Source organism: Etheostoma cragini, chromosome 6, assembly GCF_013103735.1.
Source record: "Etheostoma cragini isolate CJK2018 chromosome 6, CSU_Ecrag_1.0, whole genome shotgun sequence".
NCBI classification, from domain to species: Eukaryota; Metazoa; Chordata; class Actinopteri; order Perciformes; family Percidae; genus Etheostoma; species Etheostoma cragini.
Window position 1 is genome coordinate 25,900,153 of NC_048412.1, and position 21,030 is coordinate 25,921,182.

The 21,030-nt window shown below is 41.0% G+C and overlaps 1 protein-coding gene across 1 annotated transcript in view; it reads left to right on the forward strand.

Annotated features, from left to right (window-relative positions):
• The window catches only part of dpy19l1l (dpy-19-like 1, like (H. sapiens)), a 26,044-nt gene extending 5,266 nt beyond the window's left edge, over positions 1 to 20,778 (forward strand). The window contains exons 6-23 of the mRNA XM_034873544.1: positions 2,006 to 2,099; positions 2,303 to 2,360; positions 4,460 to 4,551; positions 6,187 to 6,286; positions 7,568 to 7,645; positions 10,411 to 10,497; positions 10,776 to 10,835; positions 11,521 to 11,601; positions 12,081 to 12,182; positions 12,553 to 12,624; positions 14,193 to 14,272; positions 14,464 to 14,488; positions 16,636 to 16,755; positions 17,125 to 17,299; positions 18,661 to 18,760; positions 19,215 to 19,340; positions 19,580 to 19,833; positions 19,888 to 20,778. Of these exons, the coding sequence (XP_034729435.1) occupies positions 2,006 to 2,099; positions 2,303 to 2,360; positions 4,460 to 4,551; positions 6,187 to 6,286; positions 7,568 to 7,645; positions 10,411 to 10,497; positions 10,776 to 10,835; positions 11,521 to 11,601; positions 12,081 to 12,182; positions 12,553 to 12,624; positions 14,193 to 14,272; positions 14,464 to 14,488; positions 16,636 to 16,755; positions 17,125 to 17,299; positions 18,661 to 18,760; positions 19,215 to 19,340; positions 19,580 to 19,751 (1,622 nt within the window). The 3' untranslated portion in view covers positions 19,752 to 19,833; positions 19,888 to 20,778. The remainder of the gene's footprint in view (positions 1 to 2,005; positions 2,100 to 2,302; positions 2,361 to 4,459; positions 4,552 to 6,186; positions 6,287 to 7,567; positions 7,646 to 10,410; positions 10,498 to 10,775; positions 10,836 to 11,520; positions 11,602 to 12,080; positions 12,183 to 12,552; positions 12,625 to 14,192; positions 14,273 to 14,463; positions 14,489 to 16,635; positions 16,756 to 17,124; positions 17,300 to 18,660; positions 18,761 to 19,214; positions 19,341 to 19,579; positions 19,834 to 19,887) is intronic.
• Positions 20,779 to 21,030: the final 252 nt, after the last annotated feature.

The following is a 21,030-nucleotide window of genomic DNA, read 5'->3' on the forward strand; positions in this document are numbered from 1 at the left end:
CCCCCCCCCCCCCCCCCCGGGGTCGATGTACTCAGGCAGTTTTCACAATGTTTACACAAACCTGACGCACACGCTGCCTTGCATAAGAGCTGACAGCCGGAGAAGTGGGAACATCTCTTGTAAATGTTAGCTGGTACATTATTCTGGGAGACGCAGAAAGACACATTTTACTTCACTTACATACTGAGCTGCTGTGGGAACTAGCTCCGTTTTCTCTTTGTTCTGTGATTTACAGTCAAGTCAACAGCTCTTAGTAATGTCAACACATTTCCATGCACCTTGTTAGTCCTTGCCAATTATTTCTGTGAATCTGCTAATGTAGTGATGTGAAGTCTATTTGCGTCTACCACTAGGTCTCTGAGTACAAGACGAGGAACTCAACTTTTTGTGTTAAAAAGGGGACCCGTTATTACTCAGTGTAATATTTTCTTCCGTCTACTGTTTCAATTAGCTCAACTCGCTGTTCAAAGGGAAGTGTTTTGTAACTTCCTCAGACCTCAACAATGCCTCATATTCTCACTTACTAATGCAAGTTAAGCTTTAGTGTGATCTAAATATGAGATCTATGTGATCTTTCTAGACTTCCATCTGCAAAGAGAAAGTTTTGTTTATTAAAACAACCTGTAGTCCGATTCAAAAGGATCCTTAATCTCTCCCGACGGTGCTTTATTGGAGGTAACTGGAAATGTGGGAAGAGGGAGACAGACATAGAGGGGGACACGGTATATGATATGTGTTTCAACCACAAGGCCTCCAGACCCTAACTTTTTATATTATCTTCCATTTTTTGACTGTTTTGTTTCACAACCTAAAATTTCTAATTTCATGTCAACTGCCGTCAATTGCTAACTCTCTGTTGGCATGGAGACTGCCAATGTGTCTGCCTGACAGGGCGTAACACACAGCAGAGGTCTCTGCCCTCACTGGCTTCCCACTTAAAAACACGGCCAAAAGTGTTTGATGGAGCACGCAGACAAGCTAAGTCACTTCAGTGGTGCAAAACCAAAAGTAACCGTAAAAGAAAAGTTGCACAGATTATACTATATCTTTATATAAATTCATAAAATGGATTAGTTTAGTGTACTGTTGTATAAAATAACACTCCGATATGCTCTTCATATGACTGGGATGTCAAACTAAATACATAGCCTACAGAATTCCCCAAAAACTGAGCTAAGAGCACTGAAGTCATTCTTCAAAAACAAAGACGTGTTCGGAGTTTTGCCGACCGGATACGGGAAAAGTTGAATCTATCAACCAGTGTTGCTCTGGTTGGTTATAGAGCTATCCTGTAGCGTGCAGAGGGAATTTGATAGAAAACCATTTATCCCGCCCCTCGGATTGAGCCCTGCCAATGGTGAGTTCCCAGACCCAACATCTGGCCACAAATATGTACAAAAATATGCCCCAAAAAATATGCCTATAAAACAGATAAATATATTGAAGATAAAACAAGCCACAGAAAGCCTACAGCAGGTGGTTGGTTGGGGTGTGTGGCATCCTCATGGGAAGAGTAGAGCACCATGAATTTGTCATCCTGGCCAAGAGCTCTGCAGAGACACTAGCTGTTTCATGGGCTATTTGTCTACACTGACCTAACTTTCAGCTTCGAGGAGACTTGTGCATGCCACCTTCAGACTGTAACAGAAACTAAAATAAGACACAGGGGTGTTATAGGAGGTTTTAAAAACATAGACTTTCTTTAGACGTGTCTTTGTAAAGTATGTATATTATCAGAATTTTGTGACACTTTAAAGTAATATACAACAGACAGAACCCTTCTATTTATAAGTAATTCTTGGGGCCTTTTGGTTGGATTGGACCATGTCAAAAGTTAACAGGAAGAAGAGAGGACAGAGAGAGCGGGGATAACATATGGGGAGCTGCAAGCAGTCAATGTTTGTCATCTTGGGGTTGATAAATGGCGATCATTAAAATTGTTGTCAAGTACTTCTTTTGTTCCTCAACCGTGTGTGTGTGTGTGCGTGTGTGTGTTGCACATTAGGGATGGGCGACCCAGCGTATTTCTACGTGGCCTTTGTGTTCCTGCTGAACGGCGCCATGATGAGCCTGTTCTTCATTTACGGTGCCTACCTCAGGTAACTCTGCTCTCACGCTCTGGTGGGCGTCTGAGACGAGATGATGGATTTTTATGGGCCATGTCATTGCTCAGCAGTCAGCTGTCAGACGTAGACACAATAGAGTTAACAGAGTACAGCGTTCTCCTGTCAAATATGTATTTGAAACATGAGATGGAGGATGATCCTGTCTTCTGTCCTCACTTTCCATTTCTCCTGTCTAGTGGCAGTCGACTGGGCGGCGTTGTCACCACGATGTGTTTTTTCTTCAATCACGGCGAGGTAAGTGCACTACCCTTAATATCACTGTCAGTGAGTCAGGGGAGCTAAACGCTTTCTACTATAATTCTGTGCAATAAGTCTATCTGGTTGTATTTAACTGAAAAGTAGTGGGGCTCATTTCATCCTTCAAAGGAGCTTAGAGTTGGTTTCAGCTGGCACTGAAAGCTGAGTTCCTTCTCCCACCTTCTTCTCTCCAATGTCCTTTGGAACAAATAGCATCTCTATTTTTCCCAATTGATATGCCGACATTTCAATAAAACACACTCGCGGGTGTTTCTCAGTCCTTTCAAACACAATGATCTCGTCTTTCCAGCCTTTTCCTTCCCCTGAGTGCAGTGGTCGATTTTAGGAGCATCTGTGGTTTTTCCCTTTTTTTTAATTTGAGGAAGCAATAGTTTGGTAATGTAGCTGAGTGCTGCAGTGTTTCCTTTTAGGATTTTTTTTCAGTAGTGGGGGCAGGCTCTGTCTCAACAATAGGCCACTTAACATTAGGGCTAAACAATTAATCAAATTTTAACGACGATCACGATTTTGACTTCCCACAATCAAATTTGCGAGATAGAGCAAGTTTTTTTTTGCATAGCGTATCTACCGCTCCGTAAACCACTGTCTGCTCATGTGTCACTCAGTGGTTCCCTGCATCGCGCAGCTTAGTTTCTAGATGTAGACAGTCATAGAGGACAGAATAACGGGATGAAAATTCAACAGCAGTTGTTTATACGTCTGTCTCAAGGTTTACCACTTTACTAGTAAACGCAACATTTTGTCCCGTCTGTGTTATTCAGACAACAGCAGTGAGCAGTGCTAGTCGGTGGCGGTTCTAGTTAGCTTCCGTTAGCTCACAGGTCGCGAGTAATATTTCTCCTCTAGGAGAAATACCGGTGCACATAATGTCCTCGCATCCGCTGCAATGTTGTTATATGGATATGGTTTAATTTTGCGTAACATGACCCATTTCTTCTGGAAAGCCGTGCCTGTGTTGGATCTCTTCTCTTACTCTCCACACAGCCCTGCCACACAGCGCCGGTCCACACTTCTGACATTTGTCCACAGTTTTGTTATTAACACAGCTGTAAATTGTTAAATATGAGGGGCAAACCTGTATTTGTACCAGTGTTTCCGCTGTTAACTGCTATCGCGGCCGCCACGGCAAAGAACACAGAAGAAGTTATTGAATGCACCTAACTTCAGTTGGTAGAGTAACAGCGTGTGAGACGGAGCTGCTGGACCTGGACCTGGACCAGAGATGTGACCCATGAATATCATAGTTAATAAAAATGCAGCGCAGTGACGATACAGACTTTTTATACACACGACGTGTGTCTCCGCCGTTTGACCCGTGCTGGGTATTGATCCAAATAATTGTGATTATCATTTTGGCCGTAATCGTGCAGCCCTGCTTAACATCTACAACAGGTCTACAAAATTAGTTATACAAGAAATTCTTCATAAGGAAACCAAAACCCAAATGACTACATCTGTAGACTATTTCCATTTTATTTCCAGATGTTTGATATCAGGACGATGAGCTGACAGAACTGACAAAGTTGAACGTTGTCCAATCAGAACAGACCCACCGTGGTGACGTTTTTGGCGGAGCGCTTCATTTAATAGTTGACTTGGAAGAAAGCGAACGTTTTGACAATAAACAACACCAACACAACAGTATTTGGAGTATAACTGGACGGGCCCAATAACCTCGGAATAGTTGTACTTGTTGTTAAATTGCAATGTGAGGGGCAGCCAACAGGCTGGATCATTTAAAAGGCAACCGCAACTACATTGTGTAGCTGCCCTATTTCTGATACAGTGGCGGCAGAAACTTTACCGTGACGGTCCGCCCTTACAAAAGCAACGTAGAGGAAACACTGGAAGTCTGTATAAATAGGGGACTTTATTAAGCGATAGAAAAAGGTGTCCCTGCTGGCAGCCTGGGACCAAAATACTAAGGACGTCCCGATCAAGTTTTTGGCCCCCCCATCAGAGTTGTTTGATACAGAAGTCCAATACCCAAATGGCACAGCTGTGATTATTTGATTTGTTTTTAATTGTGCATGATTTTTTTTTTTTTCTTTGTGCATCTTCATGGATGTTATCAGAGCACTCGTGTGATGTGGACTCCGCCTCTGAGGGAGAGCTTTGCCTACCCCTTCTTAGTCCTGCAGATGCTTCTTCTCACCTACGTCCTACGGTAAACTCTCTGCCTCAATATCACGGTGGTACACAATCTCAAATTGTCTGGAGTTAATTACCTGTGTAATTTAGTGTTTTTCTTTTCTATCCAGCAGTGAGTGCACCTAAAGTACACATTGCCAAGGCTTAGGTGCAGCACCCAAGCCATTTTGGGAACCACCTTAGCTCAATGAATAGTAAAATATAGTTTATCATGTTGAAAAATAGTTTGTTTGAGTATCACCATTATTCTTCACCACAGTAAAACTATTCTTCCGGTGGTCGAACACAATGCAAAACATTATTATAAAATAAAATGCATATTATATTAGAACAATGAAAACCTGCTGGATTTAGTAAAACAACAGGCACAGTAACAGGATGTTCACATTATAAAAACAACAAAAGAAAACTGTTATCTGAAATAAAATATATAGTAAAGAAATTTAAAAAAAGACAATAGAAATGAATAACCATTTTAACCAATCAAACTCCTTGCTGATAACAGCTTCTCTTAGATTCTTTTTGAAGCTTTCTCCCATTATTAAATGTTAGGGGAGGCTAGTCCAATTTTACAGCTCTATATGTTACCATTTTTTTAAGGGCATGGGTTCTGGGAATTTGGCAGCGTAAAGCCATAACCTCCGGCCAGTCTGGTATCATAACCATGTCTATCCTTGGTAGGTAATGGCTGCGAGAACAGGTTGGTGGGTTTACGTAATATACCAATATTGTTTAAAAATACCTTCAGACTGCCTGCTAGTCATTCATCTACTGGCATCCATAACAGCCTGGAATGCATTTCTTCCACATTGCTCCTTGTGGGGCAGTTAAGACTTTACAATGAATGTAAGCATCAAAACTATCTAGCTTTACATTTAGACACAGATATGGTTATGATAAATAGTCCAAAATGTATGTTGTTGTTGTTTTTATGTTGCGATGTATAATGTTTTTTTGAAAAATGTAATGTAGAGGGGGGACCCCAAAACCCTCTGCTAAATACATGTACCCAAATCTTCCTCACACCCAGGTTAACAACTGCCTCTCATAAAACATGCAGCTCTATAACTTTTAATCAAACATGGTGGAGCACTGTCCAGTACTTTGGCATTATCTCCGCAAATCTTATTGTCCATCGGTGCCTGAAACAAAAACATAGACAAGCATGTGGTTTTCTTTTCATTTTAACACCCTGTTAGCTACGTGAAACAACAGAAGTAAAACACGATTAAACAGCTGTTTCCCTGTCACATTAAAGAAAGACATGCTACAATTGTCCCTGTGTGTCTTGATCATTGGGGTGAAGCTCAACTTGCTTCTGTTTTCTGCTAAATCGTGCACTGAAGCAGGCAGCGGGCTGAGCTAACGTACTTGTCACTTGTAATCTTTCTCGTTGCACATCAACTAGCGGACGCCGCCACCATCAGCTTTAAAAGGAGAATGAACTCGGTGTCTTATTTCTGTGGCTGGCTCGGTGCATAACCGGGCTTTCTAGTACACGCAGAGGGAAATTGAATGTGTGTGCTTGTGTAGTTGTGTGCGTTTTCTCAGCCGTCTTAATGCAGTTTCTCTTATCTCTTCTAAACCCACACTCTCTTACCACTATGTTTTTTTTTTGTTTCTCTCCCCTCTGTTTCTCTTCTCTCCCCAGGACACGGAACCCGAGCAGGACAGCCATGGTCGCCCTGGGCATCTCCAACTTGTGCTTTATGCTGCCTTGGCAGTTCGCCCAGTTTGTGCTGCTCACTCAGGTAAACTGAGAGCAAGAGAGACACTGAGAGAGAGAATGTGGGAAGAAAACAGAAGGGGCAGAGAGATTAGGAAGAAAATAGAGACTTGGAGAGAACGGAGGACTCTGGTAAGGAAGGTGCATAGATTGCAGAAGTTAGCCAGGGTGGGAGGTTAACAACGAGGCGGGAAAGAAAAGGGGACAGAGATGACTAAATTAGAAGAAGACACCTTTTATATCCTTGTTTCATAAACCTCTCATAACAAACAGTAGGAACATATGCATTTTAACATCATTAGCATGTGCGATTGGAAAAAGTTGAGACTGAGATAAAGAGATGCAGACTCACAAGTTAAAGAAGTGGTGGGTTAAATAGTGTAGGCTGACAGACGGAGGAGCCGGAGTTTGAACCATGACTCCAGAATAAGCGTCTGTGCTCGGCAGCAGTTAAGCCCACGCTGTCGGCGGCCCCCTCAGGGCACTGCAGCTTCATGGACAAGAGACAAGTTATTTAACAGCTGTTATTGCTTTGTTTTGTTCTTTTCAGCGGCTAATTGAGCCTGTCCGCCTCATCCACTGTGTGCCTAACACATACTTTATGTCCCCCCCACACTGCTTACACCTCAGTGTGGAAGGAGTGGGAATAGATTGACAAAGTAAACTCTGCTGATTTTCTTAAGGTTTTAGAATCACGAACATTACTACGAATTTGCAGGTATTAATCTCTATAGTATTTTATATTTATACTGTATAATGTAATGCACGCATGCAACCTGTACGTAGCTATGGGACCTGGAATTTGCCACATATAAAATCCTAGCTATTACAACTTGATTATTTATATTTGCATTTAAATTATGTATTTCAAAAACTCAGTCAAATATCAACTTCTTACATTATTGTATTAATAATTCTATATTTTCACATTCTGTTTTGTGTGGTAGACACAGCTAAAGCAATAATAAATAACCACATTAAGTAAATGGAATAACAAAATTAAAACTAGACCTTTTTTTGCAATACCGTTTCAAGAAATGTAATTCATCATTTAAGAGACATAATGAGGAAACAGAATTGTTAAGCGGAATATGTGATGATGTGGAAAGGTTTTTTACTTTGAGTTATATAATGCATCATTGAAATGCAAATTTAAATAATGAAGTCATTGTGTTATGAAACCTTTCTGGGGGGTAAATGTATGACTTAGATGGCAGTAGTGTAGAGATAACAAGAGATAAGGGGGGGGGGGGATTATGTTTCCTGGAGTATATTGTTATGGATGTCGATTTGGTTCCCTTTCTAGGTGGCTTCTCTGTTTGCTTCTTACATCCTGGGTTACCTCGGCGCCGCTAAGATGCAATCCGTCCTGGTCACTCACATGGTACAGTAGATGACCTTCCTGAAATCCCACATCAGTCTGTCTATCCATCAGAGTGTTAAAGCTTAAGTGTGTATAACCTTTTGATATTAATTAACTTCTGTTGTATTCAAGTCAGTTCCAAGTGAGTTGATACAAAGCTAATTAAGAAACAGAATGAAGAGTGAAATGATCTCAAAAGAAACGAGAAGTTAGCCTGAGTAGAGGTTTTCAGAGGTTCATTTAGATATGCTCAGTAGTTTGGTATATCACAAATGTGCATTAGCTTTCAATGTGTGTACGTGGGGATTATGTGTTGTGCCCAACATAAGTGAAAGTCTTTCTGGCTCCTATCCTCTGAGCTGTAATATGCTCTGCTTTGGCTCGCCTTATCTCGCTCAGCTCCTCGGACGGAAGAATTTCATGAGCCGGGAGGACAACACAGGGATGACTTTTCTTTCGCATTAACGATTGCCACTGCACATGCACGGCTGCCTTTTTAGCATGGAAGAGGGGGGTCATGTGGGCAACTTGCTTCACCCTGCCAAGGACAAAAGAATATCTGTGTTGATGTGGAAAGATTGTGTGTGTGTGTGTGTGTGTGTGTGTGTGTGTGTGTGTGTGTGTGTGTGTGTGTGTGTGTGTGTGTGTGTGTGTGTGTGTGTTGTTCAGTTTGGTCCCTCTCTTCCACATTCTTTCCCCCTAATCCCCTCAGCATGCCAGGCTGTTAGCCAGGACCCGGTGGGCTCCACCGATAGGGAGAAGGCCTTTTGTGTTAAGATGGTGGAGATTTGTGTCAGAAGAAGGCATATGCCTCTGCATAATTTAGAGAGCTTGGCTGAAATGGCTTTGTGTGTGTGTGCGTGCATGTGTGTGCGCGTGTATAAGACAGATATCCAGATACATATGAATGTGTCCTCTATGAGCTATGGCGCTGTTAATGAGCTTTAATGAGCAGTAGAACTGGGAAATATATCATTATTATATTGATATTGTGATATGAGACAAATATTGTCGTAATATGGCATAAGTATTGTCTTTTCCTGGTTTTAAAGGCTGCATCACAGTAAAGTGATGTCATTTTCTGAACCTAACCTGGAACTGTACTATTACTAGCCTTACCCACTTCCCAGTCCTTATATCCACCTTTCTGGTGATTAATTGTCAAAAATCTCATTGTGTAAATATGTAGTGAAAGCACCAATAGCGAACGCTACCATATTGTTGCTGGATCTATATCGAGGTATTTGGTAAAAAATCTCGTGAGATTAGTTTTTTCCATAGCGCCCAGCCCTAAGGAGCAGTCACATGTTATCGGGAATACAAACATGTAGGACTGCAACTCACAACTATTTTGATCAACTGATCTGTCTGTTATTAGGTTTAGTAAGACATTGACTTCCTTCTATAAACAGTGTAGGACAGTGAGGAAAACGATTGTGCTTCTTTGGTACAAAAAGTTTTGTTTTGAATAATGTTTAGCTTTGGCAGCTTTACATAATGCTAAAATATACAATGACTGAGGAAGCCTAGTGACAAGTCCATAGCAACCAGTTTACGTGTTGAATTTGTTAATACCCAGTGTGCTTATTTAATGGTTTCAATGTTTGTTTGTTTTAGTTTATGTGAATACTAGTTTACTAGAGGAGTACCTTTAGTATTTGAAGTAATGCAGTAATGCAGGAAGTGTTGCATTCAAACACAATAAAGGCTGTCAGTTGAATGGCGTTGTAAGCTAATGTTAGCAATCAAACAAACCATAGATAGCTAAAACATTTCTGAAATGATTCCCATCTTCTGTTATTGTTTGTAATAAGATTTTTTTTATTATTTCATTTATTTCACAACTTTCAGTATGCCACATTATGCCGTAAGCCGTTTAAATCTGAGCATGTGCAATTTACATCTGCACTCGACTCAAATCGGGGAGTGACAGGCATCAATAACTTGTTGGAGGGTCATGCCTTGTTCCCAATCATTTGGGGGTTATAGAAAAATGTATTATTGGCAAAAGGTGGGTTAAGTCTTTAATGTTTAAAGACCCCAAAACTCCTCCGGTAGCCCCTCAAATAAAAAATGAAGAGTCCCTAAAAATGGTGCGTTTCAGGTGGCACGCAAGTCACTCGGCCCAGTAGCAGTGCTTCGCAGTTTATATACTGTTAGTAGATGGCTGTGTCTCATGTAACCTTGTTCTTTGTCCACATTGTGACTGTACATATCTCAACAAGTGAATAGGAACTTGTTGCCGTTATTTGGTCACTTATTGGGAGCAGTAGGATAGCTGGAGCCGGTTACTTTCATTATCTGCGCTAAGCTAGGCTAGCGATGGGTGCTTCAGAGAGTTACGTCATGCACGGAGATGGGAAGGGTATGTATCGACTTATCTAACTCTGGGGGATACGGTGAATAAGCTAAAGTCACAATAAGTCTGTGTGTTCCTTTTTTAAAGAAAGACAATGTAGTTTCCCCACTGGGTATCGATAAAGTATAAAAGAAATACACCTTCAGGAAGATGGGAACTTCAGAAGTTGGCATGGCACCGCACTGTATCCATAATTCTCCTCAATTGAGAATTCATTAAATGCGCCTGTTTAATATATCAAGGTCTCCAAAATCATGAGTTGTGCTGCTCCCGAGTTTTTACCTTAACAACTTAAAACCTGCAGAAGATGGCTGTGCCTCTGAGCTTCCTGCCAGACTTGAATGTTTGGCGTTCTATCTAATCACAGCGACAGATTGTTCACGTTAAGCAGGTGACCGTTCCTCTCCTACCTGTTCTCCTCCTACAGATCACTCTCGGCGTCTGCTTCGTCCTGATGTTTGGAAACTCCATGCTGCTCACCTCCTTCTACGCCTCCTCGCTAGTCTCCATCTGGGTGAGTTGGACCTTTTGTAGAGTCCGATGTACTTGTACAACCGTCAATGCTCCGAGATTTATTGGGTCATGATAACTTCAATTTGATTAATCTATCCAGCTGGTCTTACATAACAAATACATTTGTTGGAGAAATTGGTATTCCAGAGGAAAGGGGGAATAAAAAAATGAAACCGTTGTTGAGATAAATGTTGATGTGTATTTTATCATTTGGGGTAACTATGTAATATTTCTTTTGTGCTTTTGAATTCTGGTTTGGTATTTTTTTTTTCTCTCCAGGCAATCATTGCATTAAGGGATCGATTTGCTCAAGTCTTTAAACCTGGCGTCGTCATCTGGGTATGTAGAAATGACTTCTCCTTCTTTTATTTAGAGGGATAGACATCATTTTTGCCACTTTATAATGGCAGAAATAACCAAATGTGGCTTGTGTTTGAAACTATTGTCTCTAGAAAATTAAGATGCTGTGGATAATGCAGCATTAGTTTTGGATCAGATAGTTTGTTGTTAAAAGAGGAAAGATTACAGGTTCCTGTCTGAGTTGTGTGTGTGTGTGTGTTAGAGCCCGGCCGATATATGGTATCTGCATTTATGATGGTTGATAAAAGAAAAAAGTAAGTTTTATATCTTAAGTCTGTATTTTTATGTATTTTATTTAATATATTTAGATGTTCCTCTGTTTTGTTGTGACAATAAAACAATTTTTTATCCTATTATTTAAGTGAGAACTCATAAATAACTGGTGTTTATGTTTTGTTTTGCAATACTAGATTTTTTTTAAAGAAATATATCGGCCAATATATCGGACTATCGGATTTTTAAATAACCAAATATTTGTTTCGGTATCGGCCTTAAAAATCCTTCATCGGTCGGGCTCTGGTGTGTTTGTGTGTAATCGTGTGTTTGTGCGTGCGTGTGTTTGTGCGTGCGTGTGTGTGTGTGTGTGTGTGTGTGTGTGTGTGTGTGTGTGTGTGTGTGTGTGTACACGTCAGCCTGTCAGTGTGCATCTCTTCTCCCTCCTCAGCTCATGCAGGGTTTGGCTTGGGTTGGCTTCACCGTTCTGCTCAAATTCATGCTGTCTACAGTCCTCTCTGCCTCTGATGATGTAAGCTACATAACCTTCTTTTGAGAAATCTATTTATCTGGAAAATCTGCAAAAACAAAATTCTTGAATAATATGTTTGATCTAAAATCAGAGTAATGACTATGAAGGGTTCCTAGAAAGAGAAAGGAACATTGGAAAATGTTTGTCTACATAAGGAATATTTTAATAGCACAGATTTGTTTTTAAATGTGGATCAGTTCATATAAATGTTTAGCAATACACACTACCCCACACACTGTACTATTTAGTATTAAATAAATGATATTCCAGTCATTTTCTTTAATCAACCCTCAAGTGAAAACTTAGCAGCCAAGGTTTAGATTTCTTTGTGAATCTAATGGCCTATTTAACTGTTATATTGTTAAATGCCACCATCAGAAAAGGTCATACTCAACAATTAACAAGCATTTAAATGTGAGGAATTAGATGATTGTTAATATATAGAAAAACGTGTTTTGTAATGTTTCTTTTTTTTTCAGGCTCACATCAGTGCACTGATCAAGTCTAAGTTTACGAGCTACAAGGACTTCCACACTCTGATGTACACGTGTGCGGCAGAATTTGACTTCATGGAGTTGGAGGTAAAATCTGGCCCTTGATCACAGCTTTTCTAGTTTTCATGCGTGAAGCTTTCACTGATAAAACTACAAGTCTTGGGTGGTTTGGTTTGAAAACCATTTTTTCAATCAGAAAAAAAGCCTGCTGTTTTGTATCAAAGTGTCTGGTATTTTCTCACAGCAGGAGGGAGACAGATCTGTGCTCTGAATTTAATGGGGGAATAGAACCCTAATTGCAGAACCTGGCAGCACATTTTAAGTAGAGTCTGTGCTACACAGCCGCCTGGTTTCTCAAAAGTGTTTGCATGTTGTGACCGTGCATACAGCTGGTTAGAGTACAGTGTACAATATTAGATTTCGTACCTGACTGTGCGTCTGTCTCTCTCCCCCTCAGACCCCTATACGTTACCTCAAAACGTTGCTGCTGCCCATCAACGTGCTGGTGGTTGCCGTCATTGCTTGGAAGGTAGGTTGTCATGTAGCTTTTCAAACACTTTTGAAGAGGTTTCAAAGTAGCAGAACAAATCTGATCTCCCCAACAACAACACAAATGCTTAACTACACAAAAGTCTGTCTGCAAAGCAAAAAGAAGACCCTAAAGATAATGTAGAGTAGATCCATTAGCTTAGATCGGTGGTTCCCAAACTTTTTCAGCTCAAGACCCAAAAGAGAAAGTTGGTGTCTCCCCGGCACCCAGATTTGCAAAAATACACCATGAATCATTGTAACAGCTACATTTTTAAACTGTGGACAAAAGAGGGAAAACAAACTTGAATTTAAATGTATATGAAGTATATTTATTCCATTAAAAAAGTGGGAAACATTGGCTTAGATAAATGAAGGTCTTCTTCCTAGTGGTTGGTTGTGTCATGAACATGCAATGTGGAAGTAGCCTACGTGCTAACACTGCTGCGGTGATGGCTAATTGATGGAGCTGGCTCAATTAGCATTAGAATAGTCGTCTGTCTATTCAGTTATTGTTACTGATGAATTCGTGGGTTAGCCCAGAGTTGTTAACCGTGGTCAAAACAATCATACTAAAAATGACTGGGCGTGTTGAACGGTGTCGTAATCATATGTTACCCACCAAGAATTACATTAGCTACTTGTCAACCAGCACTTTTTACTGTAAGCACCAAGCACTTTTACTCTTCGGCCCCCCCTACAGCTTGGGAGCGGAATTGTCCGTAATAGTTACAATTTCCATTAGTCGCATGTCTCATTCCAATGTATGTATGTATAACTGTGTTGCAAAGTGGGATGTAATCAATGACAAAACAATGCCATGTGGCAGAAAAAAAAGTTGTATTACGTTTACTGACAGAACCCCCCCCCAAAAAAAATCATTGCAGCCATAGCTGCAGCCCTGCATCTTGTAGTAAAATGCAGCTCATGACAAAACAGAAGAATCCTATATATGCATAACACTTGGGAAATGACTTGTTTTAGGAGTGTATGCTGTAGTTAGAGAAATTACGTATACCCAAATTGTACAGATGTGAAAAAGTGTCCCTCCACCCCCACCTTTCAGACCAGTACAGCAGGCAGTCAAACATACACTGAGTCGCAGGCTCACAGTGGCAAACTGCTAGAATATAGGAGGAGGTTTTTTTGGCTGTTGTTTTTTTTTTATACAGTATATATTCAGGTTATATACTCCTTTCAGTTTCAGTAAATTGTAGTGGTCTCATTCTCTGCATATGGAGCGTAGTTGACATTTACATGTGTATAGTTAAGCTTTGAGAACGGAAGAACATCTAGATTTATTCTGGATTCCTGAAACTTTTTTTTGGGGGGGGGAAGCCTCAGAGAAAAAAAAATATTCATGGAGCTGCTCTTTATTTAGTTTAATCTCATTACGCCTTGCCCACGCTAAGCCAAGAATACTTAAGTCGATTTGACAAAGCATGGTATGCAGTACGTGAGCAAGCTGTTAGGAATATCTTCTCCTACGGTGAACTGCTTTTTGTGTGGGAACATGACATTTGAAGGAATTACCTTTGGCATTTCATTCTAACCATTTGTCCTTTTCAGACGGTCCAGGATATAGTCCGGTTCCTGAGGGACGGAGGGAAGGGGTCTGTCAAGCCTGATGATGTTGATGAAGCTTCAGGGTAAGCGTCCTGAGGCCTCCTCGCTGGCCATGTTGCTGTAACTATATTTACAGTTGAATCAATCAATTTTAATAGGGAAAAACAGATTTTAATAGGGAAAATAAAATATGTTTTATAAAAGCTTTTAATACAGATACTTTGTCCCAAATGGGCATCTGAGTTTATGTGTGTCTGTCTGTTCTGTGTTGTAGGTCTGAAATATCTGCTAAAGGAGAGGTAGGACAAAATACTTCTCACATCCTTTATAATTATTAAGCAAATGCACAAGCGTTATCTTGATAGCACCTCAGTGTGAAGTCGTAGGCTCTTTTTTTGCAGCGTTGTTCCATTTTTCTAAATCCGTTTTATTTGATTATATTCCTCCAGTGCAGTAACATCTGCTCAGTGACTATGTCCCTAAGTGGTTTCCATCCCTTTTTTCATTACTAAGAAATGAAAGGCATCTTCCCTTCCACTCAGAAATCTCCCCGTGCTGCCTATTGTCAGCTCCCTGTCTCTCAGCTGCTGCATGTCATTTTCTGTACTATCCCTCCCAGGGCAGGAAAACGCTCAATGTTCATCCACCAGCCACAGGGTTTGGACGTTTCCAGAGTTTCCCAGATAATTGCTTTAATGTTTCTGTATGGATCAATGAGTAACGGTGCAGAGCCCCAAGGGATGTTCTCACTCCTCACAGGGAACGATCAAAGCATCATGCAAATGTCATTATACGGTCCGTCCGGCAAATGAAGCTTTTCTAGAGGTCAGTTTTAATTGGAGGGGAGCTGCCTCTGAAGACATCATAGCTTCATTGACAGCAGGGCTGCAACTCGCTGTCACTTTTTAAGAAATTTAGAACACAAAATTCATACAAATCAATTTGAATGACATTCACCAACCTACGCTTGCGATCATTTGTTGTGCCTCCACTGCCTTGAGTGTGGGTTGCTGCGAGGCAGTTGCATTTTCCATCAACATGCAGCCTTACCTTGATACACAATTCTTCCATCAATGAGGCCAAATCCAAAATACTATCTCACATTACATCTCAGTTAGATTGATGTCATGATGATCTATTAAGTGCAACCTTTCTCCATTTTGTGTAATTTAAAGAGAAAAACAGTAGCCTAGCAACAGGGCAAGCAGTGGCTTCACTTTAGGAATTTAAAGCGATCATCTATGTTTGACTGGTATTTTGAATTCCATACAAATATTTGCCCTACTATCTATTACTGCAACTCAGACTCCACTGATGATTAAAGTTCAGGCAGGGAGAGACCGACAGAGCCAGGGAAAAAGAAGTGCCACATTTAACTATGTATTGTATTTTTTTTATTTTCATCGCAGTATCAACTGGAGCAATATACATATCTCAAAAGGCTGCAACATATTTTGTATTTTAAAGTTTTTTATTTATTTTAGTTTTGGGGCATTTTATTAGCCTTTTAATATACAGGACAGCTGTAGATAGGAAAGGGGGGAGAGAGGAGAAAGACATGCAACAATTAGCCACAGGTCAGAATCAAACCCTGAGCTTCTGCGTCGAGGATTGAGCCTGTGCTCCAGGGCGCCCGCTCCACCAGGTGAGTTACCCAGGCGCCCTTTTTATATTACATTTTACCATTTATCGAGTAATATCGTTATAGGGATATTCAAGAACGTTAACGCATGTTTTCCTCATATCGTGCAGCCCTACTTTCAACCACAATGGTTAACGCAAAACCCATGGTGGCGGTACAAGGGGAAAGCTATGCTGTGTGTGTGTGTGTGTGCGTGTGTGTGTGTGCAGGCCTCAACTTGTTACCACAACACAGTTTACACTTAAAACACTGAGCCCCTCTCACTTCTTTTCGGTGAGATGAGAGATGAAAGTCAGATTCAAATACTCTGCAAGTCTCGAGTGACTGTCAATCTTTATATCAAGGCTTAAGCAGGGTATGCAAATTAGGACAACTATTTACCAGCATGCAAAGTCACTGATATTATGCTGTATCAAAAAAAAACAGCCTAGTCTTAGCCTGGAGCCCTGCAACTTTCATTCTCTGATGTAAAATAGACTTTGTAATACCATATTGCAACAATGTGAAATCTAAATAAAGCTTTTTTAATACTCCAGGAATGTGAATCCGGTTGTGTTTGGGTTGAAAAGACCTGCTCTGAGTTTTTTGTTTGTCTGTGTTTAACTACGTTTAACAGCCTCGGCTGCTGCTGAGGAGATAAGATTATGTTGCTCGACTTTATTTCCTCTGCACCTTCTTGTCAGTTCTGATCTCTGTGTTTGGGTGTCTGTGTGTCTGTGTGTCTGTGTGTCTGTGTGTGTGTGTGTGTCTGTGTGTGTGTGTGTGTGTGTGTGTGTGTGTGTGTGAGAACTTGTTCCTCTGCAGCTGGTGTACCACAGCCTGCAGCTGGTGGCATTTGTTGTCCTGGCCATCCTCATCATGCGTCTCAAGCTCTTCCTGACGCCCCACATGTGCATCATGGCCTCGCTCATCTGCTCCAAACAGGTTTGAATCACAAAGAGATTTAGGGATGTAGCACTCGCTAGGAACATTTCCTGGTTGAAGTTACAGACTTAAAACTAATAATATAAAATAAACAAACAATAAATTCAGAAACAACTAACATACATACATACATACATACATGCATATTACTACTTAGCATTAATTGGGTTGGTATTAGAGACCTATTCTATAGTAGGTCTGTCTGTGATTATAAAATACAATGCCCTCTACGTTTTATTTTGGGTTCCTTAATGTCAAACTACTACGTTTCTCCTCCACTTAAATTTAGATGTGTATGGTGCAGTTTGTTGAACACACATTCTGTCCTTTAATAATGCTCTCTCTCTCCCCCCCTGGTGGTTATGTCAGTTGTTTGGCTGGATCGGGGAGAGATATAAACCCCAAGTTGCAGTGTTCGCAGTCATGGCCATCATGGCCGTACAGGGAGTGGCCAACCTGCAGGCCCAGTGGGGGATCATTGGAGAGTTCAGCAACCTGCCGCAGGAAGAGCTGCTGGACTGGATCCAGGAAAACACCCGGCCTGGTGAGTGACGTCGCCTGCTTCCATGACTACAGAAAAATAGAGGGCTGGGTTAAAACAAATTGATGAACGTTGATACTTTTAATAATGCAGCAGATTACGGGGCGGCCTTGTACAATTGTAGAATCTCTTTCATATCCAAGCAGAATTGGTTTTCAACTCAATTTCAATATATTGAATCGGAAATGTTACCAAATCAGGACCTTGTGAATTGGACATCTGGATACCCAGCCCTAGTGAAATATCTGCATTATGAGTTAGATAATCACAAAGTTATTTAAGATTCCACTGCAAGTTGACGATGAACTGCTACAAAACACAGCGCAGAGAGAGCTTCTGGTTCCACTTTGTATGTCATTATAGTTCCACCAGGACTGTGCTCAGACAGGTCCACACTGTCACTGGTACGGCAGGCTGAACAGAAGTGTTATTTGCTTCTAAAGATCAGGGAGGGAAAGGTCAGTGTGTGACAAGTCGGTGACATTAAGTCGTTCTCCACCCATTGAGTGTGGGTCTGGTGAATTTGAAGATTTCAAAAGTTTAGACATCTAAGATTAGACTGGGCAAAATTAGTCTAAAAGGGTCCTTGTTTTTTTGTTGTTAATCATTTTGAATATACGCTCAGTTGCAAGTTAATTAGGTACACCTAACTATAACTAGTGCAGTGCAATACCATAATACCGCTATCAATCTTCCCCTTAATGAATGTTATAATGTTGAGTTTTTTGTTGAATCTGTTACTGTTTGTAAAGCTGCCAGCCAATCAGAAAGAAGTCCGATGCTTATAGACCAGAGATGGGTACTCGAGTCTGAGACTCGGACTCAAGTACCCATCAATTTTTAGTTGGGAACACATGGAGACAGTTTCCACACTAGAGAATATTACAGAAAATGCCTAGCTGGATGCTCTCTACAGCTGCTTATTTTTACAAAGTGGATGTTAACCCAAAGTCCTAACAAAGTGGATGTTGTCAGTTTATCTCATTGGGTCTGGGAATCTCCTCGGCCTGCTCTGCCCCCAGAAACATCCTGGGCCTTTCACAAGGACAGGTGATGGCTCCATGGTTTACTTCTTTAGAGTGATCAGTATAATATGGCATTCTTATGCAAACAGTTTTAATAATAATCAGAGAAAAAGTATGTATCGTCATTTGGCGTCAATGGCGAGATCACTTTCACATTTAGGACCCGGTGCAAGATCGGGTCCTAAATGTGTAAGTGCAACATCAAGGGGATCTGGTCTAGTATCAGGTTTTCTTCTAAGTACATTCTATACCTAAATACTTATGATACCCAGATACAACTTCCCTGTTCCATCTCTTTGTAGTCTCATTTGTTTGTGGTTTCATGTGCGATTGATGCAGATTCTGTGTTTGCTGGGGCCATGCCCACAATGGCCAGCGTGAAGCTTTCGACAGGCCGGCCCATCGTCAACCACCCCCACTATGAAGACTCTGGTCTGAGGTCAGTGGAACTCGCTGCAGCACAAACTGCTCCTCTGCTCAGATCAGGAACTAAAATGTCCCGTTCAACAAAGCATCCATATGTGGCTTGAGGCAGTTTTTGAATTAATGTAAAATGTGTGTAAAATCTTTCCTTAGCAGCAGGACATGTCAACACTATCTTCACACATAAACTACAGGAGAAAGTGATCCCAAGCTTGTTACAATGCTTCACATAATAACATAGTAAGATTAAAAATCGTTCAAATTAATGTCTGAACAATGGGGAAAATCCTGTGATGGCTGATTTTCTTTAGGAATATCAGAGTGGATGTCATCCAATTATTTGTAGGTTCAAAGTTCTGCATTATGAAACGGAGAACTTTGTAGTTAATTCAGTCCTCATTCCGCTGCATTAGACTCTAGTTGTGTTCCATCTTACGCATTGTAACGGTGCTGCGTTGCGTTCCACGCAGGGAGAGGACCAAGCTGGTCTACTCCATGTACAGCCGCATGACTGGCGAGACCGTACGGGGGAACCTGATGAAGCTGGGAGTGGACTACTTTGTCCTGGAGGACTCCTGGTGCACAAGGCGAACCAGGTACCTCACAGAAAGGGGGCACATTCTTTGAAATTCATTTCAAACATGTAAAAGAAAATCAGGTCATTCAGAAAATAAAAATATAGATAACATACTGTAGATACAGTGCTGCTCCCCCCCAGACTTGCTGTTTTTAATCAAAATAGAATAACAAAGAAAGCTAATAAGTTTAAATTCAGATAAAAATGCTAACCTTGTTTTCTTCTGTCTTCTTCTCTGTATCTTGTTTCTTCGCCCAGGCCTGGGTGCAGCATGCCCGAGATCTGGGACATTGAGGATCCCCAAAATCTTGGTCAAACTCCGTTTTGCACCCACATGTCCAAGAGCTCACGTCCCCACTTCGCCACGGTCTTTTCCAATGACATTTACAAAGTTTTAAAAGTCCCCAAAGCCACCAAAGATCTCAGATAGCACCATGGGACCCACTGTTTTTTCTTTTTTCTTTTCATTTTGATGAGTCACTGCCATTGCTGCTTTTTTACCCAACCCCCCCCCCCCCCCCCCCCCCCCCCCCCCCCCCCCCCACACACACACACACACACACACACACACTTCCCCTTTTTTGTGGTGCTCTCATTCTCTGAGCGAGGGGCTCGTACATTAAAAGGTTGGACACGCCTAAACAGTTTGAGTCTCTCTACACTCGGTGCGTTCGCAGTTCTCTTGACTTAAAAGAACTCCCAGTTCCGCACATTTTGCCAGTCATCCTTATTGCTGCATTGTTGTCATCCAGCGAGTTTCCCAATGCGCCCATCGGTGCCCTAGTTAAAGCAGAAAGGTGTCGTAGCACTTAAGTCTGTCGCATTGGTTCTGTTGTATAGAATCTCAAGTTTAAGAAACATTGTCTTCAAAGAGACGCAGTTCATACAGTATTGTTTCTAACTGTGTAGAGTTCTTTTTTTTTTACTTGTGCTGAGGAAGTTGATTTTGTCTGGACCAAACCATGATGTCCACATACTGTGAAGCAATACCCTTTGCAAACTTGACAGAAGCTGACTTCCTGTACTGATATGCACAGTGTTGATCTCTAAAAAATGTTTTTCAGCAGTACACGATTTGTTAGGATTTATTTCCGTGAGTATTTTTGTTCAGAGTTCAGAGACTTTTCTTTAGAAGCCAACAGTGTTTTAAGCGTCTTTGGACTCGCAGGGGAACAGTCTGTTCTTGTGTTTGACAGCTTTTAAAATCATTTTTACTGCATATCTTTTAGCCCAGACGTAATTCACTCAATTCAAGATGATTTTTAGCAACATTTTTCACAGTAGAAGAGATTTCATTCTTATAACTGTGCCCTGTTCCAACTTGTATGTAAATACCCAAACTGTCATTTTGTAAGATGCCAATGTTCGGCCTTCAGAAGGTTATTTTTGTTTTGTTATTGCCAAAGGAAGTTTTGATGTTGAAGCTGCATATTCGGGGGACTGTAGCACATAAAAAAGTATGTTTTTAGTGAATAAGAACCTTAAATTTGTGAGTTCTGTGACAGCCAATCTAAACTATTTGTAGCAGTGGATTTTATGTAAGGTAGCAGTCGTTTGTTCCTTCTTCGAGGCGCATTAATGACACGTTCAGTTTTTCAGAAAATACACTTATTTGCTTGTTGGCTGAGAGTTAGATGTATCAGGTCTGTGTAGGAGAGTTTTATCAATTTTGCTTGTTTCATTTTTGGGAAGAAGGCTAATTAGTGCAC